Source organism: Podarcis erhardii (assembly GCF_964252035.2).
Source record: "Podarcis erhardii genome assembly, chromosome: 15".
In the NCBI taxonomy this organism is placed as follows: domain Eukaryota; kingdom Metazoa; phylum Chordata; class Lepidosauria; order Squamata; family Lacertidae; genus Podarcis; species Podarcis erhardii.
The window spans coordinates 27,494,077-27,515,258 of record NC_138505.1 but is presented as its reverse complement, the minus strand read 5'-3'; the positions used below and the strand labels follow the sequence as shown (position 1 = coordinate 27,515,258).

The 21,182-nt window shown below is 46.0% G+C and overlaps 1 protein-coding gene across 1 annotated transcript; it reads right to left on the bottom strand.

Annotated features, from left to right (window-relative positions):
• Window positions 1–1,307: 1,307 nt before the first annotated feature.
• On the bottom strand, window positions 1,308–16,939 carry UPB1 (beta-ureidopropionase 1). The gene is made up of 10 exons (XM_081842661.1): window positions 16,733–16,939; window positions 15,101–15,272; window positions 13,748–13,835; window positions 12,940–13,034; window positions 10,202–10,363; window positions 9,496–9,665; window positions 5,797–5,878; window positions 4,960–5,002; window positions 3,386–3,540; window positions 1,308–2,211 (listed from the first exon to the last, which is right to left on the bottom strand). Exons 1-10 carry the CDS (start codon window positions 16,831–16,833, stop codon window positions 2,128–2,130), a joined length of 1,152 nt encoding a protein of 383 aa, XP_081698787.1. The 5' UTR covers window positions 16,834–16,939; the 3' UTR covers window positions 1,308–2,127.
• Between the last annotated feature and the right edge of the window lie 4,243 nt (window positions 16,940–21,182).

Below are 21,182 nucleotides of genomic sequence, written 5' to 3'. Positions count from 1 at the left end.
TAACGCATTCAGATTTTAGACAGAGGATTTGTAGGGTTAAATCTATCACCTCTGTAACGGGTGGGCTTGCGATGGGAGGGCTGTGTGAGTGCAGGGGCAGGCGCTCTAGTCAAACATTCAAAAGAACGCACAGGGGCTTAAAGTGCAGAGGAGGCAGGCACAAACACACAATCCTCCCTGACTTTTCCACCTTGAATAGGACACTCTGAAATGGGCACGTGCCCAGGAATGGTGGTGCTGGCACATGGATGAGCTGTGTCCTTGCCCCAGATTAAGCTCTCACAAAATCTTACAGGTTACTACTGTAATGGAGGGGGAAGCAATCAAAGTAAGAGCTGTTTGACAGTGGAATTTGCTGCCAAGGAGTGTGGTGGAGTCTCCTTCTTTGGAGGTCTTTAAGCAGAGGCTTGACAACCATATGTCAGGAGTGCTCTGATGGTGTTTCCTGCTTGGCAGGGGGTTGGACTCGATGGCCCTTGTGGTCTCTTCCAACTTATGATTCTATGATTCTATTCTATTCTATTCAAAGAATGTGGTGGTTGCTAGCTGGTGTCATGCAAGCAGCTGCTTGCCTTGTGTATTTATCTGGGATGCAAACAGTCCCTTGCAGTGCAGTATCTTTAGTCCATTGAGTGCCTGGCCATGTGCAGAGCAAGAGAAAGAGCTAAGCAAAGAGCAAGCAATGGATTCTCTGCAGATTCCCACAGCAGAAGAGCCCAGGTAACTCCCCTTTCATTAAGAGACCTGTTTTAGCTTTTCCTCTGAAGATGTGAATGGTGGTTGACTGTGGCTGAGCAGCTGAACATCCCAAGCAGAGAAAGGTGATGCAAGGCAGCCTTGCTGGCAGAGGGCACATGGCCCTGTGTGTGAGAGAGGGAGCCTTTCTCTTGGTGCCCAAAGCCATGAGAACCAAGGAAGCTACAGATGGGTAGAAACAGGTCCAGTCAAGTAAATGGGCCCAAATCTCATCCTCTTCTGGTTCACCCAGTTGATCCAGAAGAACAGCCTGCATAATTCTTGGCCATAACAACAAAAGGGATCTTTTACTTGCAGAGAAATTTTATATGCAAAATATATTTTGCTTGTAATTGAGACACTCTCAATAAAGGTTTTAAGTGGTTAATGCAAGTGCACAGTGTGTGCCAACTTTCTTTGCTGACCATTGCAAGCTGATAGTTTTTGAAAAGGAAATGCTGAATAAGTACGGTAATTACAGTTTCAGCTCTGAGAACTGAAAGCACACACTTCAGCCTCAAGCACCTGCCTCATCTGGAGGTGAGGAAAAGCAAAGAACCACATTTTCAAGGTTTTCCAATCTACTGTTTTTTTATTATTATTACAGCAGCTCCATCAACGGGCCAAGCGCTTTAAAACAGAAAAGCACAGATCTCTGCCCAGAAGACCTCACAATCTAAAATTCTCTTTTAAGAGTAAACTTAGTTTCTAGCAGGGTAAAACAAGGGGTGATTTTGTTGTTGTTGCAACTGACGCAACAGGGCAGCTGAAGATGACTCTCTCACTTGGCTGCTGTGAGAACAGAAGGCTAGACTAGGTGGTCCTCTGGCCCGCTCCAGCTTCAGGGCTCTTCCTGTGGTCTTGGCTCTCGGGCCTTTTTACAGCCATGGAATACAAAACATGGTTTCATTATGATTCACTCCTCTGATTCGTTTACAGGAAAGGTGTATAATTTTGTTGCATATCTGTCCACCTGTATGAAACACACCCCCTCATAAAGACCTGGCTTAAAACACTCCTGAATCAAAGCATTTCCTCATGCCTGGGCCAAGTGCACAGTGTGTAGTTGAAGCTTTTTTTAAAAAAAAAGTTGAAGCTATATATATATTTAAGTGGTTCAGAGCCAAACAGTTGTGCATTCCTCAAGCAACTTCTGCTATAAGAGAGGCAGAGAAGGAATGAATCTGGTTCAAAGAAAGCCCAAAGTCCCACTGGGAAGGCCCAAAGGAATTATTTGAATCCCAACCAAAGTACTCCTACAAAGGCAGACCATGTGTTTTGAGGCACTATATCTGGCGGTGGCGTGGGGGGCGGGGGAGACCCGACTGCCATGTCACATGAGAAGGACAATATGTTTCTCTCCCAACCTTCCTGAGCAGCAGCAGAGGCAAGCTACTCTTTGACAACGTTGGGAACAAAGTCAGGCTGGACAACTGCAGCCAGTTCCTCAGCATACATCTTGTATCGCCCGGTCATCTGGAAAGAAAGTAAAGGGACTTCAGTACAGTATTCTCTGCCACTGGCCATCTGTTACTGCAAAAGACCTTCTGAATGGCAAGTCAAAAATAAGCCACATTTTTAAATAAATGAATAAATTTCTACAGTTTTGCAAATAAAGCAAAAAATGTTAGTAATATTATCTAGCCTGCATTCATGGCTGAAAAGAAAAGCTATCTTTGCCTGCTAGGATGAAATTCTGACTCATATTAATAATAATTTTATTATTTATATGCTGGCCATCTGACTGGGTTGCCCAGCCACTCTGGGTGGCTTCTAGCAAAATATAAAAATACAATAAAACATCAAACTTTTAAAACTTCTCTATACGGGGCTGCCTTCAGATGTCTTCTAAAAGTCATATCTGTTTGTCATTTGATGGGAGGAATAATAATAATAATCCTAAGCAATTAGGGTAGCTGCTACAGAAAACTATTTGGATCTTCAAGCTTGCAACTAGTGAATCTTAAAATATTTACTCAGAGGCAAGCCCCACTGAGATGGACGGGGCATACTTTGAGGTGAGTGGGTACAGAATTGCAGATGGAGAGAGGGAACAAGATCTTCACTTAAGCAGCTTCAAGACTGTCACATTCCTGTCAAAGAAATCTAGACTTCCTTGCTAATGTGAGCATAAAGACCATCATTGTTTCAAGAGAGACCTGCCGTTTTTGTGGTTACTGGCTCCCCAGGGTGTGGCATTCACTGCGCCAACAAGGAAAGCTGGTGAAATGCAGGAGACATTGCAGGTAGGTGTCCATTATGCAATTTCACCTACCACTTTCAATGGGAGAGTTTAAAACGTGCATATAAAAGATGCTGTAAAATATACCGTACATATTGCAATATCCCTCTCCCGCAACACCCCTCCCCAAAGGAGGTCATTTCATTAATGTCAAAGGAGTGTGTAGACTTTAAAGGTAACTTTCTGGTACCCTTGGGTCAGATGCAGCAGCCTGGTATAATTCAGGAGCTGTTGACTGCACAGCCCCAGATCCAGAAAAATCTTAAACCATTCCAGAACCATTCCAGAACCTCCAGAATATACTTAGAGGTAAAAGCCAATTAGCATTTCAACTGAACACCAGCAGAGTTCAGCCTTACTGGAAATCAGATAGAAACAAGAGGGTGTGTTTAGTGAAAAAAGACTTACCTTAAAATTCCATTTGTCCCCAACTTGCCTGCAAAGATTTAGATCCATCTCCGTCACCAAAAGCCCATCCTGGGTGCGGGAGAGGCCAGGGGTCCGACTCCCATCCGGAGCAGCCACATAACTTGAACCATAAAAGTGACCAAAGTCACGATGGGCTTCATAAATAGCAAAGAAGCAAGAGAAACAAAATGAATATAGCAAAATGGGAACCAGGGTGATGGAACAGTTAGGCTTGTGGGCCAGAGGTTCCCCTCGCCCTACTCTAGCTTGACTGTTTGGGGCCTACCATACCCACCTGCCCTACACCTGCAACATACAGGTAAGGGCGGACCTTGACAGAAAAGACAAAACTTGCCCAAAGCCTGCTTTGTGCAGCTTCCGACCAGCTGGTTGTTAGGAGCCTTTGAAGCACCATGCAAAGCAAGAACCCAGGGCTAAGCAGGATCACTCTCCCTTCACATCAGCCAACGAAAAGGGAGACTGGTCTCGCTTGGTGCTGGGCTTAAATGCATAGCAACCAAACCCAGCACTAGGCAGGACCACTACCACCCCTGGCTTGGGCTGATGTGAAGGGAAAGTGATTCTGCTGTGTTGGGGTGTGCTAGGGAGCTCCCTGCAGTGAAGACATTACTGAACTAGATAGACCAAGATCTTTATTCCATAGCAGACCACTTCTTGTGTCTCTAGCATGGGTGTGGGGGGGGCAGAGAAAGGCAGTTGCCCTCCTAAATCAATAAAAACAAAAAATACATAGCAAACTGAGGTTCTGTTCCCCCCTAACAAAATGCCTGCCCCCCCCCCTTTTAAAAATCCTGGCTACGCCCATGGTCCCTAGACCAATCTGACATTTGCACCCTGATTTCCTATGGTCCTCCTTTGCAAAGAAAAGCAACAAAAAGGTGGCCAACAAATTTATTACAATATAAATCCCTTTTGTTAAAGCCAGAGGGTGGCAGGAGGAGGCCAGATAAGGAAACATTTCCCAGGAGCAGTAAAGGTTGGCCAGCAGGAAGGAGAGGCTGCACTGGCCTCTCCCATCCTTTGGCTTCCCAATTGCTTCCAGTGTGGCTGGATGGAAACTATGGGTGGCTTTGAGGTGCTGCAGGGACTCCAAGAGGCTTGCCCTCCGCTCCCTCCCCATTCTGTGCCATCTCAAATGGCCTTAGCTTTCAAAAGCTGCTTGCTGTCCTGTTGAGCTGAAGGGGAAAGGGGCTAGGTACCTAAAATGTACCCTTTTGCTCACAAACAGTTTCACAATGTTCAAGACAACTGTCTAATGAATCTGTTATTTGTCTATTCTGATTCTTGTCTTCAGTGACCTCAGAACAAACGCATTATTAGATATAAATGCAGAATTCAACATTAAAGGAGTTAATTTTTCGGCCCTTTGGGCCAGTACCACAAACCATTTCAGAGCTTCCCAGGGTGCTGAACAAACCTCTTCCCACCACAGAAAAGAACAACCAGATTGGAAGGAGGAACCTCTATCCTTGTTGGCATGCTATCACCACCCCACACTAAAGAGACTCCCCACAAGCATCACTCTCCATACAAAAGAAAACAAAGGCACCTACCCTCTCCACCATCTCCTGATGTAAAAGGATTTGGATAAACTTCCTGCAAGAAGCAGAAGAGTCATCACCCAGAAGGAATTATTCATCAAGCCACCCTCACGGCAGCAGAAGAGTGCAAAATGAAAGGAAGATGGCACTGTTGCTTCGCACCAGGAAGCCTCTTCCACTTCCCCACCCACCCTGAAAAACTCGAAATGAACAATGCAAGACACAGAAGCCATTGTTATCATTCTAAATCTAATCAGCTGTGTCTGGCTTTCAAGCAAAGTATTGCTTGCATCCTCTAGAGCGGCCTGTCTCCACATTCAGTCTATTGATTTCCTTGATGGATGAAAGGCAAATCCCATCTGTGAATGGGGGTTATTTTGCTCCTTACGGAACAGGGAAGGAAGGGCTTTTGGCAGCCTCACCTTCTACTGATGCCTTCTCCCGATCCGCGACAGCAGGAAGCAAGTGTGTATGTCCTCACCACCTTCAAGGAGCTGGCTCCCAGAGCAAGGTGGCCAAAGGCCCACCAGAGACGTAGGGAGGGAGAACAGTTCCAGACAACATCTCCTGGCTACTCAAAACCTTCTGACAACACTGGGCTATCCCAAAGCAGCAACACCTTCACAAACCCACTCACTTTCTTTGCTGTGGGGAAGAAAAGCCAGCAGGGCAGCTGAGAAGATTCAGAACGGGGAAGAGTAGCATTAAAAAGCCACTTAGAGGGGCAGGGCAGATGGCTGACAAGGGGATTTTGATGCTACACCCTACAGTTCCACACAGGGCTCTGTTTTTAGCGAGCAGGAGCCTAACTGGTGGCATCTCAAAGCACAGAGAGCTGAAAGGCCTCACCGTTCCCACCCGGTTGACGGCACAGGTGAAACAGTGGTTCGCAATGGCTGCATTCCTCGCTTCAATGGGCCACATGGATTCACTGGAAATAATAAAGGAAGAGGCATGAACGCAGAATCAGAGCCTTTCTTACATCTCCTGAAATACCACTTTTTAACAGGCCACCTTCTTCACGATGTCATCTTGTGACAGGCAGCTCAAAGGAAGGGCTATGGGGCTGCTTCCCAGCTTTGGCAACTTCAGCTCTCACCTCCACAGCTCCCCCACTCCTGCACAGCCCTTCCCCTTCCAAGTCCCTAAATTGTCTTCCATTTTGCACTATCGTAGAAGGGTGAATTATTTAATATACCTATGGGGGGGGGAGACGGGGAACCTCTTTGGGATTCACTTAGATTGCTGTGCTTTCCACACCACAAATCCTTTAGTGTCTATAAATGGATTCTAAAGAAGTTTCTTATTTTGTCAAGACTTTCCCTTCACTCCATCCGTTTATCTGTTTTAACCAATGCTGCATTGCAGGAAGCTGGACTAGATGACCATTTGGGTCGCCTCCAACTCTACAATTCCATGATTGTAGGTTTTAATTTGTATTGTTGCATATTTTATTACATTGCTTTTCATTCCTACTTTTCAAAAAGCTACATTTTTGGAGAATGGAGCAGCTTTATTTTTCACAGGAATAAGACTGACTGCAGAAGGACATTTCCAGCCCAACATGAGGCAATTTGGAAAAACAATTCAAGCGTCTGGAGATTCAAGCTAATGTTGTTTATGATACCTTACATCTCTCCACCTGACAAATACGATAACAGATTGCGCTGTCCTCTTCTATAGTGGATGCATAGCAAGAAAGAAAGATGAAGATATAAAGGACTCCTAGCAGGCTGCGGGGGGAGGGTGGTAATGGAGATCTCCAGCAGGGAGTACTAAAGGTGTAGCGCAATCACTAAAATGACCAATTTGGCAATAAGCAGCTTCTGGGGACAGGCCCTGATTCGAATGATACCAGGGGGCAGAGGGAAGAGAAACAGGAAATGCAGACATGTTGTGGGGAAGGGAAGAGAGGGCAGCAAGTGCTTGCTTGTATCATTTGCAGAAATTGTCTGCTGCAGGGGATCTAAGAAATCTCTTCCTGCCAGTTAGTTTATACTCTCACAAAGCAATAAAGCAACCAAGGAAAGAGTCAATAATGCCGCCTCACTAAAACCACCCTGAGAAAGCAGGAAATGCCTCCAAAAGGTCACACACTCACCTGCCGCCTGCCTCTCTAATGGCCCTAAGCATGCCCTTTAAAATAACGTGGGGCACAATCCAAGCAAAGTCCATCCTCTCCCAAGGTGGATTTTGAAATAACTATCAACTAGGGGTGGCTGTTGGGCAAGCTCTCCAAAGCTCTCCTCAAATTAACTGAGAAGCAGCCCAGGCTACCTTAAAATCAGGCTTCAAACTTGCTTCACTTTGATTATAAGAGGGCCACAACAAACCTACACAAAATACAAATAAAAGAGATGTATTTGTAGTGCTCTCTTGGTGGAACTACCTCTGCTCTGTCGTGAGGCAAGTGCTGCCCTAGGACCACATGAATTCTGGTCTTTGCTGAAAACCCACCTGTTAGCCACTGGTTTCTTATCTGCCATTTTCTTCCGAATAATCATTTTATTCCACCACCCCACCCCACCCCACCCCACACCTTTTTATCACATATGAATGGGGTTACAGAAATATTTAAACAAACAAAACTGTGGGGCAAAGAAATAAGTTTTGGAAATAAAAGCATGGTCACAATGGCCCCCATGCAGCAATCACAAACAAGAGTCCCAGAAATCGTTCAGCATGTTTTGGCCAACCCTTCAGTGGTGAGTTTCGTAAGCCACCCACTTATTTTCTTTGCCTGGTAAAAATTAAATGTTTCACATCCACCCAATTGTCGTGACCCTCCGACAGACACAGAACAGCTAAACAAACAGGACACCCCGTTCTCAGCCTCTCCATTAGCTCGGGCAGAAAGTCACACATTATGAGGAATATCCTGAACTTTGCCTCCAAGCTAAGCAGACGCCATTGGATGACAGTCTAATAACCCCTTACAAAGGAGGAGATGTTTGCTAGCCCTTTTCCCTCGTGATGCTCTTTTGGGCATGACACAGTCCAAGTGAACAGTGAACAGCTCCTGTAACAAAACGCCTCCAACTTGCAGCTGCACTCCATCACTTAGAAAGTCCTTCTTCCTAATGAAAGTTATCCAGGGAGGGGTGAGTCTTGTTTCAGAGGCAGGACTATGCAACTCCTCCTCCCCAGTTCCTGTCCTGCGGGAGGCCTGTGCAACTGGGCCTTCACAGAGCTCTAGCTCCCTGAACCTTTTGTTTTAATGTAGGAGCAGCCAGATTGCATGTTTTATTCAACTCTTTATGTGGCCCTGAGGAGAGAAGCATCTGCCCCACAGAGACCACCAGGCCTGGCCATAGAGAAGGGCAGAGCTGCCAGGCTTGCTTGACCAAGTCAGTGTCCCCGACAAGACAGCCTTCTCCTCCATTTGGCAGGCAAGGGGACCCAGGCTCCTGCATTGGCCAATGGCAACTCTGGCTGTAAGAGGACCTTGGAACCTGGCCGGCATCCCACCTTCTTTTTTGCTGGCAGCAGTGCCCATAGCCAGTCCAGCTCTGGCTGCAAAGAGGAACAAAGCTCTCAAGCCAGGTTAGATCACAAATGCCAGCGTTCCTAATGGAGTAGTCTAGGTCCTGAGAGTGGTGCACACATTGTCTGTTCAGCTTCAATCCCACAGAGGATTCAATGCCCAGACACACCCAATACCCATATGCCTTGTTTTCTTTCCTGGCTCTTTCTTGTTTTCTTCTCTTTTTTGGAAGCTGCCTCTTATTTCCCGCTGTTTTCTTTCCTCACCCATTAGCGAGGCGTTTTATGCAGGCTTTGCTGAACCTCTACCCTCCCGCCAAAGCTCCCCCGCCCTTTCAGAGCCTGTCTGTTGTCTCAGCTCAGTTAATGGCTAAACCCTTTGAGCTCTTAGCGTAAAATATTTACAGTCACTCTGGGGTGGCGGAAGCAGCTACCTGACTGTAACCTTCTGGGCCCAATGGAGTGACAGTCAGGACAAGGCTATTGGGCATTGAAGGCTTTGGAGGAATGGTCCTCTCCTATTTCTCCCTTGTTACCTCTCACACTGTCTCACATCAGCTACCTGAGACTTCGAATTACAGTGGTACCTCGGATTAAGTACTTAATTCGTTCCGGAGGTCTGTTCTTAACCTGAAACTGTTCTTAACCTGAAGCACCACTTTAGCTAATGGGGCCTCCTGCTGCTGCCGTGCCACCGGAGCACAATTTCTGTTCTCATCCTGAAGCAAAGTTCTTAACCTGAGGTACTATTTCTGGGTTAGCGGAGTCTGTAACCTGAAGCGGATGTAACCCGAGGTACCACTGTACTGACTTCCAAGGTAGTCTTCCTTGTTGCCAACCCTTCGGCTAGGAGAGCTCATGAGCTTCATGTGCTTTGCTTGGACCCTCTCAATTTGGCCCCTGCATAGAGATAAGGCAGGGCTACAACAGAGCACTCCTTCAGAAGACCGCAATTTAGCTTTCCAAATTTTCTGAGGGTTTCATCAAAGGTAATGGCCTTGCACATACACCAGGTCATAATTAAGACCACTTTCTGCAGCAGATAAGCAAGATTCCAAATGGTACCTGAGTTTCCCAATAGTGGCAGAAGGATTAAAGATGATCTCTGCTCCGTTCAGACTGTACATGAGCCAATTGAGGGGATGATGTCGCCCATAGCAAATGTTTACGGCAATCTTCCCAAACTGAGTCTGGAACACCGGGTGCCCCATGTTCCCCTCCATGTAGTATGTTGACTGCAAAACACACAGACTTACACTTGAATGAGATCCCTGGAGTCCAAAACACCAGCTGCCTTAATAGAAATCTCACAGCAGCAGCAGACATGACGAAAGCTGGGCATATCTGTGGTGATCAAGCTAAAGGAAGTATCCCCAAATACCAAACAGGTTTAAGCAATATTAGATACAAGGAGAACCTAGGAAGCTCCCTTCTTCCAAGTCAGACCCTTGATCCATCTAGCTCAATAATGTCTACACTGACTGACAGCAACAGCTTGCCAGGGTTTCAGACAGGATTTTTTCCCTATAAGTTGCTCCTTGGTGCCAGGAAACAAACAATTTGGGAGCCTCAGCCTGAAAACCAGACACACGGAGCCAGGGACCCTCAAAGTGAAAGCAGAAGTACAAGGACACTCATATTTTTTTTATGCTCGCTTGATTTGGATGTGTGCATGGCAACCCCCCCCCCCCCCCGCAAAAGCTGCTCCTGGAGGAATTTGTTCCTGAATTAGCAAGAGTGCTCTGTTTCCCCATATGCAAAAGCCACTCACCTCATTGAAGTCTCCAATCCTTGGGATGTGATTCTTCCTAGACTTGCCCAGCACAGCACCCGTGTTCGAAATCACCACCGCTGTGTTCCACAAGGTCTCCCCATGCGCAGTATCTCTTTCCAGGATTGGAGACACCACCACCATGTTGTGCTTCCTGGCTAGCTGCAGCCGTGATGGAAATGATGCCACATTTTATTAAATGTACTAGCAGCGTTTCAGCAGACGATCTTGGAACAGCTTACCAAATCAGAACAGTTGGGACAATAAAAAATATATAGTAACACCAAATATCAGAAAAGCAGGATGAAACAGCAGAACAGTATAAAAAGACTTTTGATTAGGTTTTCACAAGAGATCTGCCAGTTGGCAGGAGGCTTGCAAGACCAAGAGAAAAGAAAAAAATGCCCACAGAAGACTCTGACTGAATAGTGAGGTCAAAGAATCAAAGGATTATGGAGCTGGAACGGTCATCTGATCCAATCCCCTGCAATGATCACAGCTGAAATATCCCTAAAAGGTAGCCATCCAACCTCTGCTTAAACACCTCCAATGAAGAAGCATCCACCATCTTCTGAGGTAGTCTATTTCACTGTCAAATGGCTCTTACTCTCAGAAACTTCTTCCTACTGTCATGGGTGGCAATGCGAAGCACTCTCTGTACCAGATCCTATTTATGCCCAATCTAATACAGTGGTACCTCGCAAGACGAAATTAATTCGTTCTGCGAGTTTTTTCGTCTTGCGATTTTTTCGTCTTGCGAAGCACGGACTTTGGAAAAGCTTCAAAAATCACCAAAGTCTTCAAAAACCTCAAAAAAGGCTACCACACCGCGTGCTATGAGTTGCTCCTCAAAGTCAAGTCGCAACTGTACCCCCTGAATGCACGGTTTTAAGAAAAAGGAAACAAACTTGCAAGACAAAGGAAACAAACTTGCAAGACGTTTGCGTCTTGCGAAGCAAGCCCATAGGGAAATTTGTCTTGCAAAGCAACTCAAAAAACGAAAAACTCTTTCGTCTTGCAGTTTTTCGTCTTACGAGGCATTCGTCTTGCGAGGTACCACTGTAACAATATTAAGGGACGCGGGTGGTGCTGTGGGTTAAACCACAGAGCCTAGGACTTGCTGATCAGAAGGTCGGCAGTTCAAATCCCCGCGAGAGGGTGAGCTCCTGTTGTTCGGTCCCTGCTCCTGCCAACCTAGCAGTTCGAAAGCACGTCCAAGTGCAAGTAGATAAATAGGTACTGCTCCGGTGGGAAGGTAAACGGCGTTTCCATGTGCTGCTCTGGTTCGCCAGAAGCGGCTTAGTCATGCTGGCCACATGACCCGGAAGCTGTATGCGGACAAACGCCAGCTCCCTCGGCCTATAGAGCAAGATGAGCGTGCAACCCCAGAGTCGGTCACGACTGGACCTAATGGTCAGGGGTCCCTTTACCTTTACCTTAATAACAATATTATTCATAAAGAAGGATGAAATGATTCCTCAATAATGCCAGAAACCACTGAATTCCCTGCAATGCCACTTCTGTCCATAACAGTGGAGGTTTTGACTCATAAGTGCTGCTTCCTTCCCAAATCCATGCTCCAACTACCTTGAGGAAACAACCTGGTCTTGACGAGAGCAACCCCCACCCCACCCCAGGCTGTTCTAGAGGCCTCGACGGACTACCCTTCAGTGCCAGCATTTTGGGGGGAACCGCAAACTCCTCTTGACCTTTTCCAGATCCAAGCCTTCGCCTTTCCTGGGAAATGTGTCCCATAAGATCATTAAAAAGGAATCTGGGAACTGTCTTGCCCAGAGAAGTTAGAACAAAGATATAACAGCTTGTCTCCTATTACCCTTGGTCCCTGAAGAGTGTATTTTGCATTATGTCTCAGTACTGATAAGTCATGTCTCCTTTGATCCAATTATGTTTTCTCTTCCTTCCCCTTATGGCATTTTACTTTCCCATATGCTTGAATGTTAACCACAACAACATCCACCAAGATGCAATTAATCTGGCATTTACAATCACTTCGTGCTTGACCTGTGCTAAACTGAAGGCAGCAGGATGGAAAGGGATACACAGCAAGCCACCCTTCAGGATCAACAAGAAACAGACGGTTGGGAAATCATTTCAGACGAGGGGGAAAACAACAAACACTCGTCTCTTTGCCAAAAAAAAGGAGAAAGTCAGGCATTTGCTGAAAAGCAAAAGAACTGAAGTTGTACTTCCCAAAAGTCCTCTGTAGACACATCTACCTGCAATCCCTACCAATGGCACACTACTTATCAGCGGGGCCCAATCCACTAAGATGTTCTCCTAGGCAAGCCTCCTTGAAATGACCAGGAGCCACACAAAAGCAAAACCACAGGGGTGGTTAGGCTGCTTCACAATGTCTGTGTCCTGAGTGTCCATTCTGTATTGTTTTCATTTTAAGTATCTCTGTTGTTCATGTTTGTAACTTTTTTGCCATTTTATTGTACATTGCTTTGAGATGATTGTGCAACATGTAATTAATAAATGAATAACAGCTACTTCTGAATAAACATGTACTCAGGATTGCAGGGTAAATGCGACTGAAGCAGCTTCACTGCCCAGGGTTGCAGATGTGGTTGCCAGGCCCAGCTCTAGAAAAATGACCACACTCTTGGAAGTTTGCATGCAGGGTGGAAAGGACAGTCCAAATGCACACAGGCTGTTTTGACACAGCAGTGCAGAGGAGGTTTGTAAAAAGACAGGACAGGAATCTGGCTCTTTACCTCTTGGCAAAACCTTGCCGTTGGGCCGCTCTCCGCTGATTCCGCAAATTCTGTCCAAGGAAGCCTCTCTCGTGTACAGAAAGCAAAAGGCATCGCTACAAAATGGCATCATAAGAAATGTGAGAAGTTCGCCCTGTCACTCCCATAAGATATTTCCGCATGTGACAGAGATCTGCTTTTGAGGTGGGCCTGTCTTTCTCATACTATTTTGTGCTATTGATATGAGGTCCTAACTGTAATACAGTGGTACCTCGGGTTAAGAACTTAATTTGTTCTGGAGGTCCGTTCTTAACCTGAAACTGTTCTTAACCTGAAGCACCACTTTAGCTAATGAGGCCTCCCGCTGCTGCTGCGCCGCGATTTCTGTTCTCATCCTGAAGCAAAGTTCTTAACCCGAGGTACTATTTCTGGGTTAGCGGAGTCTGTAACCTGAAGCATCTGTAACCTGAAGCATCTGTAACCTGAAGTGTCTGTAACCCGAGGTACCACTGTACTTTTATCTTCTGTTGCTACTTTTACAAATCGTTTAATCTCACTTTTTAGGTTTCATAACTGAATTTTTAATGTTTTGATGGTTTTTAATGGAGATGTTGTTAGCCACAGTGGATATTTAGTGAGAATCGTGCATAAATATTTTACAGAAAGAAAATATGTCCTGAGTTGTGCCCAGAGAATGCAGCTTGCTCACCAACACCTTTCTGTTTCAGTCTGGTTTGTGCTCTGACTTTATTCAAGAGTCACACGCAACTGAGATTGACTTTTATAGCAGCAGAGAGGATTTAAATAGGCAGAACAAAACACCACTCACTCCAGACCTCTTGGAAACAGATGACATTGACCCCGCACATTGCTGCAACCTCCACAATTTCTTCTATGCGCTTGTGTAGTGCAGTTACCTAGCGAGAAGGTCAGCTGTAAAGGTCATTTAAATAAACTACCTTTACTCTCATTTTGCTTCCCAAGCTCAACCATGTACAAAATACTGAGAGAAAAAGGGTTGACAAGAAACCCTGCCTGTAGGAAGCAGCAGCTTTAACAATGATGAGTGAAGAAACTTTGCCAATTAAACGGGTTTATTAGTGGGGTAGGAGAGCTGAAAATAATGCCAATATATTTCACATCTGGCAAACAATGCACCCCTTGGGTTTCAGATAGTACATGGGTAAAAAAGGTAAAGGGACCCCTGATCATTAGGTCCAGTTGCGGACGACTCTGGGGTTGTGATGCTCATCTCGCTTTATTGGCCGAGGGACCCAGCGTACAGCTTCCAGGTCATGTGGCCAGCATGACTTAGCCGCTTCTGGCTAACCAGAGCAGCGCACAGAAACGCCATTTACCTTCCCACCGGAGCAGTATCTATTTATCTACTTACACTTTGTGCTTTCAAACTGCTAGGTTTGCAGGAGCAGAGACCAAGCAATGGGAGCTCACCCCGTCGCAGGGATTCAAATCACTGACCTTCTGATCGGCAAGCCCTAGGCACTGTGGTTTAACCCACAGCGCCACCCACATTCCTTAGTACATGGGTAGATGAGCCTAAAAAAACCAGGGACACCAATTTTCATGGCCCTCTAGGAGTCTTAGTTTGGTCAGAATCAAGTACAGTGGTGACTTGGTTATCGAACTTAATCCATTCCAAGAATCCATTTGACTGCCAAAACTGTTCAAAAACCAAGGCACGGCTTCGAATTGGCTGCAGGAACTTCCTGCACCCAAGCAGAAGCCGTGTCACACGTTCAGCTTCTGAAAAACATTCACAAACTGGAACACTTACTTCCGGGTTTGCAGAATTCGGGAGCCGATTTGTTCGGCAACGAAGGTGTTCAGGAACCAACGTTTGACTGTATATACTTCCAGAGTTAACGCAAAAACATTACTTCTGGTAAATGAGCCACCACAGCTGTTAGAGGGCCATTAACATTTGTGTCCTGGGATTTTTAGACTTGTTTACCCATGTACTATCTGAAACTAAAAGGGCACATTGCTTGCTATATGTGACCCCCCCCCCAGCTCTCCTACCCCACAATATGGCCAACACAAAAGATTTGAGTCTCTGACAAAGCATAATGGTACAAAGAAGCTGGGGCTGCTCTCCCTTTGGAAAGACAAGAGCCAGCAATTGGAAACATGCAGGAACTTCATTTACAAGCTTCAGTTGTACCTGCTCAGCAACCGGTGCATCTGTAGGAAGTTGGATCTTATTCTGAATCAGCCCCACCCTGACAATACGCGGGGGCCTCAACTGCTCTGGTTCAGCTCCAAATCCATAACCCTGTAGGTCAAACTCCCTTTCTGTAGCAGCGGACAAAGCAGCAGATGGCAAATCCAGTTGCCTGGAAAAGTAAGAACACAAAAATACAACAATCTTCTTCTGGTCCTGTACAAAATAAGAAACAGCAATATGGCAGGTTTATATATCTGCTATTTATATCAGGTCAATGCACCTTGACAGCCAAGAAATATTTAGCGGTGGAGGAAAAGGAAGGTTAAAGGTTAAGACCTTCCCCATCCCACACTTGAGCAAGTCACTCTGTTCACCAATTAGTGGGGTCACACAAAACTGTTTTGGAACAACAATCTGGACAGGCTGGTTTACTCAAATTCCATTAGATGCAAACTGTCGTGGGCAGATTCTCTGTATGACAAGCAAGCCATCCTCATCAAACTAACCTCAAATATTTCATCTCATGAGAACTTAAATGCAGTACAGCATTTCTACTCTGCCATGATATCCTTCTGATGGGCCTCTCTCTTGATCCGGACATCACATACACATACATTCCTTATGCAACACATCATCACAGAACCTAGAGGCAGAGGCTTGGTAATCGGCTTGTGGACTCCTGAACCAACATTTGGAATTGCTGTTCATATCGTATATTACTGGATAAATTTCTAAGGCCACTTCTGCAAGCCCTTTGCTCTGCAGGCAGCTGACTCTGTTGAAGCCTCTGGCTGAGGGGGGCTGCATGTGGGTTCACGTATGGGCCTTACAATGGGGAGTTAGGCTTGATAGCCTCTCAGCCCTTTTCAGCATGCGGAAAGCATTCCAATTTAATCATTTTTTAAAACGGGGTTGCCTCTGTCATGTCACCTTTAAAAAACCAAAACAGATAATCCTGAGGGAAGCTCATTCACCCATTAGCACCCTCCTCCTCCAAATCCTAGATCAGCAGCCCCCTGCCCCCCAACCTGGTTCCTGCTAGCTGTTTTCGGCTACAACTCCCATCAGCACCAGCCAACAGGGCTGGCTTACAGTCAGGATCTTGTAGTTGATGGGAGCAGGGAGTCCAACTTTGCCAGTTGCCTTGAAAAGAATCAGAGGCTTTTGGAAGTTTGGCCACACTCGCCCATCCTTTCCCTGCTCTGATGTCAAATCCTGAAATGGCCAACAATGCAACTGACTGCTGCCAAGTCCCAAGAGGCAGTAGGGAAGTTGGGGGGGGGTCGACCTTATAATTTGGGGTGTGTGAATATGCCTTCTCCACCTGTGCAACAAGCAGGAATCCAGTCTTTCCCCCTCCCAACAACTGCAGGGGGAAAGCTTAACCTGTTTCATTTCTGCCTGCCACACACTTGCTAAGGGGAGAAGCTATCTGCCCCCCCCCCCTCAAAAAATAGGGTTCAACCAGGTGCCCTCCTTAAGTTTTGGACTACAACTCCCAGCAGTCCCGCACCCAAAACAGTTGGAGGGCGCTAGGTGGAAGAAGGCTGAGACGGGAGGGGGGGCTCATTCTCCCCCTCCTCTCCCGAGCTGACGCAGAGCCTGCTGGGATTTGTAGTCCCGGCGCACCTGACAGCCTCCCCGTAAAGAATCCGCTTCGCTTCGGCCAGCTCGGCGGGTGGCAGGTGCCGCTCTAGGCACTCCTCCAGAGAGTCCAGGCCGGCCGCCATCCTCGCCGAGAGACTCCGCGCTGGGACGAGAGAAGACGGAGGGACTTCGGTCGGCAAAGCGGTCAGTCCGTCGGACACGGAGTGACCATTGGCCCGTCCGAACAGCTGGACTCCGCCTCTGAGGGGAGGGGGAGGAGGACCCCCCCCGGGCGCGCGCTCGGTCGTGATTGGTGGAAAGGCGACGCGGCTCTCCAATCAGAGTCGGGCTTGGGGCTTCCCACCCTCCGTCAAGTTTAAATTTGAAATAAACATGTGCGGCCGGCTAAGAGGAAAGAGGGGAGATTGTGTCTGATTGACGCCACATTCACACTATATATATAAGGTGCATGGGCGAAGCCGGAGGGTGGGGGGACGCGGTGTGTATCTGTGTGTAGCTGCCACCCCCTAAATTAGGCAAATAGATAAAAATACTTAACTAAAAGTAGAAATCGTAGAAAGATGTTGACAGATTTTTTTTCTGAGCACCTGGAGTTAAAAGCTCCCAGGATTCTCTGCGGGGAGCCATGACTGTTTAAAGTGTTGTCATAGTGCTTTAAATATGATGTGAATGTGTGTCCTGCCCTCCCTCCTAAGGTCACATCCACACCATGCATTCAGCATTCATTTAAAGCACATGGATTCACCCCAAATAATCCTGGGAACTGTAGTTTGCTAAGGATGCCATGAGCTTTAAAAGTGCTTTAAGTGTCTGGTACTCCGATGACGCACTCCTATGACGTACTCCTAAGCTTTTTGGCTCTTATTTCTGTTTGATTGCCTTGGGGCTTATCCAGACTTCCTTTTGTAGCACAGTTCTAAGGTCAGATCTGTGCTTTAAAGTGCCGCATCCGAGTGCCTTTTCTTTACTCCAGTGACATCCCCGCAAAAACCTATTCTTTACCACTCATTTGGAGCAAACAGCAATCTGTAGAAGACCCAAATTGCCATTTGCAGAGTGTTTTGGGAGGGGCAGTGTGATGCTTTGTTCAGAGCCATCCACCCACAACCTGGTGCATCTCAGATATTTTGGGCGATGACATACCTTTTTTGGGGAAAATATTTTTATTGGTTTTTACAAATAAACTTTTACAGCCAATTATAATCATTTCATGAGATTCTCTGAATCTCTTGACTCCCCCCCCCATCCTTCACATGGATCCTATTAGCAATTTCTCTCCAAATCTACATATCAGTACATTTTCCATAATTCCAATTTTTCTTAATTATCCATATACTTCTTTACTTTACAAGTGATTCTTAGAGTCCAACCTATGTTTTGATTTGTTTACAATGGTCTCCTTGGGCAACAACATATCAATATGGTTGTACGATGCTGTGTTTGGCGGGAGTTGAAGTAAAACTCTATTACCTTTAGTAGATCTACTCTAACTTGGTGGTATTTTTTTATGTCATAACCCCCACTTCAAAATATCTCCGATGCTGACAGGAAAGGTCCTTTTTAATAACATTTTTACCAAGGCAAATCAGGGTGAAAACAAGACAAGTTTTCCATACAAGGTCATGTTTGCCATTACGTGAACCTTATCTTTAACGGCGCTATGACACGTTACAAGCGCCAGCAGCCATAATGATTAACCATGCTTTCAGAAGTTGGTTTTTGAGTGCCCAGTTATCACTGGAAAATCATCCTAGAGCGAACAGGAATCAATCTTCCAAACAAAGGGACTGATCAAACACAGTGAAGAGCCATTGTACAAAAGCAGTCTCCCTTTTAGACAGGAACATTGGCTGTGAATAAAGGGTAGTCCCTGTAGCTGCCATTTAAACCACCCTATGCCAACTGGGTGCCCTCCAGATGTTTAGGACTACAACTCCCATCAGCCCATGCCTGCTGGGAGTCGTAGTTCTAAACATCTCAAAGGAACCCGGTTTGCAATGGCTAATCCAAACCTTGCTATTCCCACGTGCCAGTAACTACTTCTGTTTGTGGAGAAGGTTATTAAATAAACACATGTATTTTATTTGTTTGACAAGGTAAAATATAGGACGTTTCTATGTATAGGATTTCCTGTTTTCTTTACATGGTGGACAGTGCAACTTTGGGCCTGCTATTGACAAGCTCTTCAAGTTAAATATTAAGCCTCCTGAATAAAACTGTGTCGGAGGAAGAATGAGTAATATTTAACTTTAATTGAAGTTTTTTTAAAAAAATATTCTGCGAGTAATCTCCTCTTCTAGCATGACTTCGAAATGGAAGCTTTAGTCCTTCTGTTGCCACAGTATAAAGCATAAAAAGAGGGAAGTTTGATGGGGTAACCATGAGAGGGTTCCTTAATTTTCAGGAGAGGAAAGTCATTTGATCTAACACAGCTCTGTCCTCCAACACAGGGAAATGACCAGAAGAGCAAGGGGGCTACTGCCCCCCGCCAAGCGTCTGCCACCTGAAGCAGTCACCTTACTTTGTCCAGTAGTAGGGCCGGCTCTGGAGAGAAGCTCACTCCTGCTCATCCTCTTAAGCAGACTAAGGGGAAAAGAGCTATTAGCATTCTGACCCCTGAAAGAGACCCACAGACTCCTCTGCAAATCAGGAGAAGCAGCAAGGCAGCTCTTCATTGTGTTCCTGTTGTTCCCTACAAGCCCTCATAGGATCAGCTCTCACAGAGGGAGTTGCTTTTCAAACAGCACTGGTGGCTTCTGTGGTAGACAGGCACACCCTGGAAAAGGATGAAGAGAGAAACCTTCTCATGCACAAGCGGCTCAGGAGCAGGGCGGTGGGGAGAGATGTGGCCCTCAAGTCTGGGGTAGCCAACATGGTGGACAACAAGTCTACTCCATCCCTGGCCATAGGCCACATTGGCTATTAGAGCTGGTGGCAGTTGTATGCCAGCAACATCTGGAGGGCACTGCGTTTATTATTATTATTATTATTAATAATAATAATAATAATAATAATTTATACCCCGCTCGTCTGTCTGGGTTTCCCCAGCCACTCTGGGCGGCTTCCAAAAGAATATTAAAATACAATAACCTACTAAAAATTAAAAGCTTCCCTAAACAAGGCTGCCTTCAGAAATCTTCTAAAAGTCTCGTACAGTGGTACCTCGGGTTAAGTACTTAATTCGTTCCGGAGGTCCGTACTTAACCTGAAACTGTTCTTAACCTGAAGCACCACTTTAGCTAATGGGGCCTCCTGCTGCCGCCACGCCGCCGGAGCACGATTTCTGTTCTCATCCTGAAGCAAAGTTCTTAACCTGAAGCACTATTCCTGGGTTAGCGGAGTCTGTAACCTGAAGCGTATGTAACCTGAAGCGTATGTAACCCGAGGTACCACTGTAGTTGGTTTTCTCTCCCTGCCCTTGTCCATCCTCACTCAGGGGTCATCCACACTTTTGCTTCACCCATATTTTGATCATTATTGTATACCAATTGATTATGCCCCAGATTCAAGAGCTTTTCTCGTTGTTCTGTGGCTGTGCCTTCTGAAAATCGTATGTCACCAAGATTCCATTCAGCAGGTAAGATCAGATTTTTGCAAGGCACAGCTGAAGAACAATGAGAAAAGGTCTCATACCCTGGGGAATCAATTGGTACGCAATACAATATGTGCCAAGCGAAAATGTGGATGGACCCTAACTTGCCGTTAGTAGAGGAGTGAATTCAGGGCTTAATAAAAGTGGTCCAGCATATTTGCCCAAGCAAAACTCCTTATGATCCCAAGCTATTAAGTCACACTGATTTCAGCGGGACTTTCTCCCAGGTAAGGTGTGGATGGGATTGCAGTCTTAGTTATCTAGTTACTGAGCTCAAGTTTGACTATTTGGCCGATCTTGTCCCCAGGGGCATTTCCAGCATCCGATCATTTCCAAGCGTGATTCTCAGGCTGGGAACAGACCTTGAGAATCTTTCTGTGCTCTGGGGGGTCATCCCGCCCCCCATACAAACTGCATACTCGGGGGGCAGGAAGAAAGGAAAGGCAGCAGGCTGCAGGTCTGGCTCTGGTGTCCAGCTTCCGAACGGGGGGCGGAGGGGTCACATAGCTGAACTCTTCTCTTCAAGTCGCTTGTCTATTCTTAGCATGAACTTTCAGCAGCGTCTCCTCTGATGGCTTGTTTGTTTGCAGAGTGGCCTTGTCCAAATTGTAGTACGTGCAGGAGGAGCTGCAGAGTCCATGCAATTAAAATGAATAATCTGAAAAGAATATCCTGTGGGTCAGAAGGAGGCAGATCTTTTTTTCTTAAAAAAAAAGGGGGGGGAGGATGACGACATTCATTTCACACAATGGGTTTGTTATGTTTTTGTTCTTCTTCTTATTATGTATCTTGTGTTTTTATCTTGTATTTTTATGCTGTGAACTGCCCTGAAATCTAGAGATGAAGAAATAAGAAATAAAGAAGAAATAATAAATAAAT

Bases quoted from the DNA above. Each gene is read 5' to 3' on its own strand.
- UPB1 (XM_081842661.1), bottom strand. From the start codon at position 16,833: ATGGCGGCCGGCCTGGACTCTCTGGAGGAGTGCCTAGAGCGGCACCTG. The intron at 13,035-13,747 runs GTGAGTGGTGTT...GCCATTTTGTAG, and splicing joins CTGTTTCCAAGAGGTCTGGA to CGATGCCTTTTGCTTTCTGT. The intron at 10,364-12,939 runs GTAAAGAGCCAG...TCACGGCTGCAG, and splicing joins CGGCAAGGTTTTGCCAAGAG to CTAGCCAGGAAGCACAACAT.